Source organism: Coffea eugenioides, chromosome 6 (genome assembly GCF_003713205.1).
Source record: "Coffea eugenioides isolate CCC68of chromosome 6, Ceug_1.0, whole genome shotgun sequence".
In the NCBI taxonomy this organism is placed as follows: Eukaryota; Viridiplantae; Streptophyta; class Magnoliopsida; order Gentianales; family Rubiaceae; genus Coffea; species Coffea eugenioides.
Genome location: NC_040040.1, coordinates 905,479 through 916,360, shown reverse-complemented (window position 1 = coordinate 916,360; position 10,882 = coordinate 905,479). Strand labels below are relative to the sequence as shown.

At 37.3% G+C, this 10,882-nt stretch overlaps 2 protein-coding genes across 2 annotated transcripts; one reads left to right on the top strand and one right to left on the bottom strand.

Annotated features, from left to right (window-relative positions):
• Nucleotides 1–1,034: 1,034 nt before the first annotated feature.
• LOC113776431 lies at nt 1,035–2,111 on the top strand. Its single transcript, XM_027321582.1, has one exon. The coding sequence runs from the start codon at nt 1,035–1,037 to the stop codon at nt 2,109–2,111; it is 1,077 nt and encodes a 358-aa protein (XP_027177383.1).
• A 4,754-nt stretch (nt 2,112–6,865) lies between these two features.
• Nucleotides 6,866–8,487, bottom strand: LOC113776012 (E3 ubiquitin-protein ligase PUB22-like). The gene has a single exon (XM_027321078.1). It carries the CDS (start codon nt 8,293–8,295, stop codon nt 7,024–7,026), a length of 1,272 nt encoding a protein of 423 aa, XP_027176879.1. The 5' UTR covers nt 8,296–8,487; the 3' UTR covers nt 6,866–7,023.
• Nucleotides 8,488–10,882: the final 2,395 nt, after the last annotated feature.

Genomic DNA, 10,882 nt, shown 5'->3' with positions numbered 1-10,882 from the left:
CTTTTGTACTTCTTTTTCTTTTTGTCGTTATTGGGCTTCATTGACCACGTGTAATTGTTTAAGGGCATAAAAACTGATGTGCTTAGCAAGCAATAAATCCGAATTACTTGAAACCTCCAGCACGTTTCCTCAGCCTTGGATTAGCATTTAGCACACGCTTGCCAAGAGATTTTAGAAATGAAAATAATTTCATTCCTTGGTAGGAAAGCTTTTCTTTCTCTGTTCAAATTCCAAGGTGAATTTGGCTTTCTATGTTATATAGCTCATGATTTCCCATCTAGGGCATGAGATCAAATTCAAAATCCCCACTTGATAAGTAAGTTAGCATACTCACCCCGGAAGGAGGCCAAAGCATTAGCAACACTAGAGATTGTTGAGAAATCAACCGACGCAAAAACTTGTAGTAGTAAAACAACGTAAATTAAGATACACAACACATTGCGGAATCAATATCCGATTTTAGAAGCAACCAACCACTACCATGTAGGTGGATCCAAAATGAGATAGTAATAGATTGGGTGAATCGAGGCCTTTGCCTCCCAAATCACACTCAGTCCCACCAATGAGAGGCCGCCATGGGTAGCAAACACCGACACCGTGTATTAGCCTACGGGATAGTAACAACCACTACCACTAGGGCTGCTCCAATCGTCCTTCACGCTCCCGGAAACCATGTCATCACACACACATGTACTCATGCCCAATCCTACGTAATACTCAGCTAATTTTTCACATGTTTCCGAAAACAAGCCCTTCATTTCATCAAACCTACGTAACACACACACACACATTCAATATAACAAACAACAAGAAATCTGTATCAGATCGGATACTATCATTTACGGGGGGATCTCTCTCTCATCTTGGCTCCAATGCACAAGTGGGAGAGAGACACCGCCACCAATTTTGTTTCTATAGTTGATTCGTGTTAATTAATTGGGAGGAAACTAGCTAACGGATATATGAGCTTCTTCTTGTTGTTGTTGTTCTAGCCTATACACGCATTTCAGAAGAAGCCCATATGTAAATTTGTGATGGAAAGAGGATGGAAACCCAACGTCGAGATATCACCAGCATGTCCTAGATGTGGTTCCTCCAATACCAAATTTTGTTACTACAACAATTATAGCTTGACTCAGCCGAGGTACTTTTGCAAAGGGTGCAGAAGGTATTGGACTAAAGGGGGTTCCCTCCGAAATGTACCCGTTGGGGGCGGCTGTCGAAAGGGCAGAAGGCGTAATAATAGAACGTTTCGCGATGGTGCTACTACTATTGGTATCCCTCTGAGAGCGGCTGTTGCCGGTGATGGGGCGGTGGTTTCTTTAGGCCACATCAATGGGACGACGACTAATCCATTAATATTGTCCGAGTCGTCCACCTCCTCGATGCATGGCTGCACATTCGCGAGAGCTCGGGAGGAGGGCTCAACCGATATTGATCTTGCATTAGTGTATGCAAATTTCTTGAATCAGAAGTCAGCTGGGGCGGGCGCCCATGAGGTTGATGATCAGATTCATGAGGGTGCTGCAGCTGAACCTCATGATCGTCATAGGCTAGAAATTCCCATTTTAATGCCTCCTAATAATATTGCTGCTGTTGGTGTTGGTGGTGGTTCGTCGTTTCATCAGTTTTCGAGTGTTGAGAGCTTACAGATGATGGACTTGATGACTAATAATAATCAATTGTCTCAAGAACCTTTTGCTGAACGTGGGTCTGTTTCTGATCGGTCATCAGATAATCATTTCGGTGCTGGCGATGCATTTTACTTTTCTGGGCTTGATTCAATCGAGAGGCAGCAGGTGGCCACGGATTATGATCATTTAACGAGCTGCGCAACGACTGATACTAGTAATGCTTTGAATCAGATAAACAACTACATGTTGCCACCATTGCCGGGTGAAGAATTAAGTACAGCTCATTCTGAAGGAATGGTATGGTCAGGTTGCTGTGATCAGGAATTGTTGTTTCCCAGCCATAAGTTCCATGGAAATCAATCTTCATCAGGGCTAGTAGAATCCCATGTCGTACAAGATCGTTCAAATGATCAATTGGATGAAAGTCGAAGCCCGTTTAACTTGTCAATCGAATTGTGCAATATTTTCAGGCCTTGAGAAATTAATGCAGGTGTACTCCATTTCTTTTTCTTGCCAAAGGGAAAAAAATTAATACAGCTGTGTATAGGTGCAAAAACGTTTCGAGAAATAAAATGCTATAATGTAACTAAAGTAAACATACTCTTTTTTTTTATTAGCGACGATAACCTGATTCAAAAGAAGTGCTTACTCGTTTTCCCTTTAACTCAAAAGCAACGGTTACCATGGCTATTGCAGAAGGTGAGCAGACACAGTTACAATTGATGTTGGTAGCTGCAGAGTTTCTTAAATGTATCTTCTACTAGAAATTTTTTAGTTAACTATGGAGAATTAGCACTTATTTTGGTTTAGCAAAGAATTTGAACTGTTTGTGCATAGATACTTGCCCGGGAAGCTATACATATAAGTAGATTACCAGCAAGATCGTTCAGCTTTAGGGTTTTCAAGAACTATGGCCTTATATTTGTTATTGACGATGATGAATCTTTAGCTCTCCTTATTTGTTAACTTTAAGGATCGTTCCCAGTTTTTTGGTTAAGCTTGAGCATAAGTTCTGCTAACGACAATTTTCCAGACTGAAGTGCACGAGAGCAATAATACATTACTCCTACAAGTTTTTTGCCAAGTGTCCTGTACACAGCTTGCCTTAGCTTGGTGTGTACTTTTTTGTATCCAACATTTGTCAAGTTCAGAAATGTCTTGTATGTCGCTTTATTCTTGGGTATTAAAAAAAAAATAAAAAGTAATACATGTCAAGGCCTATCTAACAGGTGTCCCTTGAGACTCGTTAAAATAGGATTCATATGTTGGTAATTTGATAAAATAAAGTTAAATAGGGAAAGTATATAATGCAAGGTGGAGTAATAATTATTATTATGTGCATTCACATAATTAATTATGTTAAATGTGTTAGGTACTCATTATAAAAACCCTAAATGTTATATCAATCCTTCTATCAAATCTATACAATTACAATTTTGGAAACAAATATATATTTTGGAAAATGTTCTAAAGAACTTTGCATGATTGTAAACACCATAACACTCTTCAAATCATACTTTAATTAATTTCTTATATTAGTTAATACAACAAAAATTAGAAATTAAAGAAAAAGGAAATTGTTAAGCAATTGACGCACTGCTTTTCTAGGCAGCGGTCATACTGACCTAGTTTTGATTTCTATTGGAGGCTGGGATTGAATAAGTCAGCCGGATATTGATCGTCCTTCAGGAGAATATGGGCAAAGCCAAAAAAGGAAGGATAAACTTATTGTTCAGTACACTAACAAGTTCATATCGTTGTCACATAATATAAATATAAATTTAAAATTTAAATTATGCGTATGTGATATACATCCATAACTATTAATGTAAAAAAATCACTACACGATTGGTGCATGACATGTTAATCCAAAAAAGAAAGGGGAAATCAGGAGGACCTACATTTTTGCTGCATGCTGCCTAAGGCAAACAATTTTTAGAAGGCAACAGAAAATTAACAGTAACTGGTTTGACAAGGGTAACATAACATTAATCATTCGTTAGTACTTGGCAAATGCTTTAGTTATGTGCTAGTATTCCAGAAGTGATCAAAGAATTACTCCCTCCGTCCCACTTTGATAGTCCTGTTTTCCTTTTTCATCTGTCCCAAATTGTAGTTCACTTTCCGATTGAAAAATGTAGTTATCTTTTAATTTCTCTAAAATTCCCTTATTCAATGTAAGTTGTTATAGATTGCCAACCTACCCCATTTAATACATTTACATTTAATGTGAAATAATGTTAAATGAGGATTGATTCTTTCTTGACCATCAATTCAAGTTTCTATGAATAATTGATATAAAGTTGTACTCTATTTAATGTAAGGGTATTTTAGAAAAATAGCAATCTAAATTTATTTTTCTAACAAAATTAACTACTTTTCTTAAATTGTATGAAAGAAAAACTAGGAATACCAAAATAGGACAGAGGGTTATTTTTTGTTCGTAGTTTCTTGTCCTAGATCATTTCATTGCCGCCTCCAACCAGTTATTATGCTCATTAATCAGGGCAATGTTTTGTTTGGATCAATCGAATAACACAAATTTCCGTGTTAACATGAACCCATGCGAGCCCGTGATCCGAGAAACCACTCCCCCGCAATCATCTCCATTAATAAATCTTCCAGGTCTCCGAGAACGTTCAACAATAATTTGTTTATTTGTGTCTGCTCAAGTAATAGTACTTAAACAGCATTCACGTTCTACTAGACTTAATTAAATGAAGATGTATTATCTTGTGCACTACTGCTACTACTAATACCACACGAATTGCTTTCCTCTGAATATATGAACACTACGCAATACTGCTTCGGAGGGCCGCCAGCTTAAGTGCTGTTTTTCTCATTGATCAATCAGTGGATTCACATGATGATGGATATCAAGGGAGGAAACAAAGGAGAAACATGTATAGGCCAATGACGATCGATATCGAGGGAGGAAACCGGAGATACTAGACGGCTTCGATCTTGATGTGATTTTTCTCAATTGTCCTTATTTTTGGAGGAGAGATCTAATTAGTATCGAGTTAATAAAATTATAGGTAAAGGCCTATGTTAAGGGCATTTGGCATTATGTTCACCCAAAATCTACGGGGGTTGATGATCCATTGCTGAATCCTCGGGTGGAACCAAACCTTTTGAGGCTAGGCTTTGTCGTTGCTAAAAAAGTTGGTTACTTTTATCAACAAGAATGTTGTGTAAATGCATCTTTAAGTGGATAATCACTTTGTTTATTGCCATTAATCATTTGGGTATCTGTTTAAAGTTCATTTAGTCTTGTTAATGAAAAGCTCATATACAAGTGTTTGTTTCAAAATATATGAACTGAGCAAGATAGCATGCATAATTTCCTTCTCCATCTTCCAGTATACATTAAATATTTTGTTACTTCATATTGTTACTCAATGTGCATGAGTTTTTTGATATTCGCTTGAACTATCGTAAAATCTTCTTTAACCACAGGCACCAAACACCTGCGCGATGCGCGGGCATTCCCCTCCTAGTATATATATATATATATATATTTCTCTTTTTCCCAAGTATAATGGTAGGATTTAAGAAGCAGGACGAGAAAAAAGGAATTTAAATTAAGAACGTCTAATTCTTGAAGTTTGAACAACATAATTGTTTATTTTGTAGCATTACAGTGCTTTAAACGGTTATTACACGAATGCATCAAACAATCTCGTTCCACAAATCTGTACTTAATTCGCAGTATTTCCAAAGCATATATGGGGATTAACCTAACCATTCCAAAAAAGTGTTAGCATTTTTGACGAGCCAAAATGTTCTTTTTATATCCTTCACAGAATGCGGTTTCCATTGCCTTTTCTTTCTTCTAATTAAGCATTTAGCCGTTGTTAATTGAAGGGGGGTAGATCTATGAATCGGACAGACTAGCGGAAATGCTTGAACATTGAACAAGTAAAGAGTACTAAGCTCATGAGAGTCTAGTACAGAGTCATGACTTGATTCATAAATATATATATACATATAAATGGCCAATGCATGACTATTCCAACTTTGGTCAAACGAATCAACAACGGCATGCTACGCTGACACTGATATTCCTCGTTTGCCATTTCTTTTACTCTCCCTTTTTCACCCTTGTGCTTCTTTTGGGCGCCACAAATAGACGTTGGTTGGATAATGAAATATTGAAAATGATAGATAAAGTTGGGTGGAGACTGGAGAGCCGAAATAAGTAAAAGAAGGACGAAATACTTGTGTCATGAAACACGTTCTCTGCTTTATTACCATCCAATTATCACTTTCTTAAAATGCAGATTTTTCTTCTTTTTTGCTATTGTTTTGGCAAGTAGTGCTTAGACTTTACCCTTTTGTTTGCTTCTTTCTTTGGGAATTTTTCACTTAAATCCCGTAGTGGCCACTTCATGATCTTGGATATGAGATGCCCACTTTTTGGTTAAGCGGAAAGGTTAACAAATTAGATGCTCTTTGTCAGAAAAGATGGATGCTTAGCTTTCTAGAGGAGTGATTAGCCAGCCAGGGCTTGGAATATTTAGCCTCCGTAGATGTTGTGTTTTGTCAGAAACCAACCCTAAACAATGTTTCTGGAGTTTGAATAGATACTAGTACTAGCATACTTTTTTTTCCAAAAATGCGGCTGTGAATAAACTGAAAACGTTCGTCTTTCCTTTGTCTTGCCCTTTGATTAATTTGTCTAACTTACTATTAAGCAGTACTTTAAAATTTGTTTTAGGTGGCACATCCAGTCATTCAGTCTGCTGCGGCCTGCGAGTATTTTATGCTGCCCGCTATTTCGGGCTTACCTACAATTAACGCTCTTCTTACTTTTCTTCCTCTACGCTTATAATAAAATACACTCACCCACATGCATGGACGCAAGAATGTTTGATTATTGATCCACCAACCAATCTTCCATCTCATCTTCCGCTGTAATAAACAAAAAACTGCAATGAAGAAGGAAATTTTCTATATGGAATATCAGTCAAGGTGTTGAATATCTCAGGATTGTCATGAAGGAGTAGATTATCAACTTGTTTAGACGAACGGCGCCGCCCTGTGGTACAAGTTCAAAGCCTCATTAGGCTTAACAACTCCTTTCCTCGTTTTCCATCATTTGCTGCAATTGTTAATTCAACACTACAGCTGCATAATTGAGACAACAACTGCGCATGCTACAAGAAAAGATTAATCGTGTAGAAAAGAAATAAGAGGCTGTTATGAATTTACGATGATAACATGAATTCTGCACAAGTATTATTCGCGTCAATTGAAATTTTCGCCACGGTTCAGTATCTACGGCCGTAGAATTTGGCCCTGTGTAATTGTCTAATTACAATTGAATCCTATTATCTACACAAAAATCAGCACTAATCTCTAACAACTAGTTTATCCTCCCAATTAATTAACATGGGTATGAAGGCCGCAAACTGGTGGGAATGCATGGAGAATTATTCCAAGTCCTAGCATGCAATTTAAGGATTTCTCTAGCTCTTTCCTTAGTCTTGCTTCCGCAATCAACTTGAAGCACCAAACACAGCTTAGACACCACCCCCAAACTCAACATTTCTTGAAGAACACTTGTGGTTGCAGAGAATCTAGAAATGGAATGAAGAATCTTCACAGCTCTATCACTTGCCACTTGAGAAACCCTGAGTATCTTTTTCGATATGATAGCCAACCCTGCGCCGTGCTTCAAGAGCTCAGCTCTTCCTTCAGCACATTGGCAGACTTGTTCTAACACTATCAGCATCATTTCTGTCGCCCTTTTCTCCGTAGAATCAAGAAGGAGATCAATCAATACGGGGACAGCGCCAGCTTCGGCGGCCTTGATTCTGTTTCTTCCTCCTGGACACACGTTGATTAGTAGCTTCAATGTTGCCTTTGATGCCTTGCGCGAGATCTGATCGTGCAAGATTTGGATTAGTTCGACGAAAAATTCAGTTTTTAGACTGGTCAACTGCATTGGGTCGACTACTTCGGACATGGATTTCAACAACAGAACTGCATAGGCACGAGATTCGTAGTTCCCACGTTGCATGACACGAACCAAGGAGTCGATGAGTTTTGCATTTCTCTGGAAGAGGGTTTTAAGCCTATCTTCGGATAGTTGCAGATGACAAAGTAGACTTAAGGCTTCATCGCTTGCTTTTGTCGACTCCAACGTATTATGTTCGAATATGCCATGATGATCATCACTAGCTGATGACGCCGGTGTTGGTATTGATACTTCTTCGATGTTGTTGATAATTGAAGCTAAGAAATCGGCTGCTCCTACGGTTTCCATGCATCTTTTGTTGGTCTCGTTGTGGGAAGCAATGGATCTCAATCTTCTCAGACACTTGATTTGCAGCTGTGGGGACTGAGCTTCATTGAGAATCTTCACGAGTTGGGCTTTGCTGATTGGAGCTTTAGGTGTGGGAAACCTTTCGACGCCGTGGGAAGCGTTGACCGTGCACCATGATTGGATTACTCGTCGGAGGGTGATGTTTGGAGTCAATTCTGAATCTGTAAGGACTTGTTTGGTAACCGGACATGTAGTGTTCTTCCCTGAAATTAGCCATTTTTCTATACTCTCGCGATCATATGTTATGCCTGTGGAGACTGTAACGGGGTCTTTCATGATCTGAAGAGAAATGGGGCAGAGAAAAAATGGAGGAACTTCAATTGCGTCCATTAGTAGAGGAAAACAATTGAGAATAGTAGTATTAGCCCGGATGAGGATTAACTAAACTTAGTTCAAGAAGCAAGGACGAATGATTAGTCGATCAGAAGTAGAAGTTCTATATGTTTGATCGAAATTAAGCAGAAAGTTTTGTGGTTGATATAATTGAGTAGTTGATGAATAAGGAGAAGAACTAGAGCAGTGGTGAATTGGTTTGATGGAGTTGGGAGGAGAGAAAAGACTATATATATACGTGTGTGCATTAATGATGTGGGCTGGGGAGAAACTAGAAGGTAGAAAGATGTTCAAAATGCCAAAGTCAAAACACGGAAAACAGGAACCTCATCCTTTCTGGCTTTCTCCTGGCTGGCTTGCTCCTAGAGAGTTGATAGTCAGAGACGAGACTTTTCTAAGGTATTGAAGAGCTCAACAATGACAATTATTTTGCCGAGTCTCTTTGTCTCTTTCGTGTGTGTGTGCGTGTAACATATGTGTGGCAGAAGCGTAAGATGGATTGATCATACATCCATCCATATCTTGATTATTAGTATTTTTTTTTTTTGTCAAAAGATTATTAGTATTATTTTGACTTTGTTTCTAACAGCACATGGATTCTCTTTCTGGGCTCCTGCTTGGTATTATTTGGTGGTCATCATCCTCCGAGTTACACGATGGATTGAGACTTGGGACGATTTTGGAAACCTCCCTTGAGGTTTCTTATAATACCACTTAGTACCCTTACGATTTAAAATATATTACCGACTTCCCCTATTATCAACTTCTTGTAACATTATCCATCCATTTCAAAGTATCTGATTGAAATGCTCATCCTAGTAGATAGAGGATTCTTTTTTTTTTTTTGTTGAAATTGTCCTTTATTGTTCTACTATTTCATAGAATTATAAGTATATTAATTAGATATTGAAAACAAAGACAAAAAGTATGGATTGGAGGCATAAGTTTAATGGCACAAAATCTAGCTACGGAAAGCAAAAGTAACTATCTTTTTAACAGGAGAAAAAAAATTAAATATATATTTGAGATGTTTTCAAGTTACAAAAGGCACGCAATCAGGATTAGGCTGATGTTATTTGTTCACAAAATAGTAAAAAATTTAGGCAGTTCAGGCACGGGTGTTTATTTAGAAATATAATATTGAATCCACGTTTATTTTTAATTCATTTATCCCTCAAGGCACTGAATGAAAAACAACATTTAGTTAGTGTAAAGTTTTTTTTTATGAATTTAAGGAGTTTTATAAAATTGTTTAGATTTTCTTTGTCCGAATCAACAGACTAGAAAAAGACAAAAAAAAAAAAAAGGATAAAGGGACTTATTTGAAATGTTTGTGCAAGATATTAAGTTCTAATCTGTAAATCTCTTCAAATGATTTTTATCTGTTTTGTAAATTAGTTAAAATTTTTAGTGTTTTATATCCAAATTATGATAAGAAAAAAACTATTAAAGGATCTTTCAACCTTCTTAAAAACCTGTAAGTTTCTATTACAAAACCACATTTATCAAGGTTTTAAATGTTAATAGACTAAATTGCTCTGTCATGAACTACCAACAAACCAAAACAAAACGACAATTTTGGAATGTTAAATTATCTTCATTGTCCCAAAATGAGCTTTTTAATCTTATATTTTGAGATGGGCTCACAAAGTTACAAAAAGAAAAATGTTAACGGAGATCTATAATAATTTTTCAAGTTTAGGGCGCTAAGTGGTATTATCAAAAACCTTACGAGATGTTTTGAGAAATTATCCCTTGACGCTTCCATTATTCCATACATGCATGCATCAGCAAAGGGCGACTAGTCCTAACCACCCCCGCGCCCGCGCCCGCGCCCGCGCCGGCCCCACAACACAACCCCACCGCACAAAAACCCACAAAACACTGCCAAAACAAAAATAAATAGTAAATAAAAAAATGCGAAGGGTGCCGACAAGTACTGGTGGACCATGGGCCATATAACTTCAGTTTCTATTCTTTTACTACTAGAGTAGGCCTCTTCTTCTGTTTTCTAGTTCCTTTGACCAAGGAACCGTCGATATGTCTGAAGGGTCGATTAAGAAGCATTCCCCAAAAGTTCCACTCTTCTTTTTTTTTTTTTTTTGGGATGTACTTTTAAGATTTAGTCATAATCAGCTTTTTTCTCTTTTATTCACCTCGAACCTTTTAATTTTCTTTCTTATGTTACTACTATTTAAGTATTAAGAACATTTTTGAAATTATGTTCTGAAACCTAATTACTGGAATTTATCATTTTCACTTAAAACATATTGAATGCAATGCTCATCCCCTATCTCGACTTTTTTTCATGTTAATTAAAATAAGCTGGATGAAAGGGTAAAAAAAAAGTAAATTAATGCTTCACATTACTTAAAGTAAAAAAAAAAAAATGCGGTCGCAGGTTTAAGTCATAAAGTAAACTCTACGTAGACGAAAGTTGATATGTATTTTGTTTCCTCAAAGTTCAAATGTGTGAGCCTTCGTTTTATTAATTATGTATATATAAGAAACACACCAATCTATTCCCTTCTGCCCGTTTTCTTGCCTTCTGCGTCAACCGTGCTAGCTACGAGATCCAGTTACT

Bases quoted from the DNA above. Each gene is read 5' to 3' on its own strand.
- LOC113776012 (XM_027321078.1), bottom strand. From the start codon at position 8,295: ATGGACGCAATTGAAGTTCCTCCATTTTTTCTCTGCCCCATTTCTCTT.
- LOC113776431 (XM_027321582.1), top strand. From the start codon at position 1,035: ATGGAAAGAGGATGGAAACCCAACGTCGAGATATCACCAGCATGTCCT.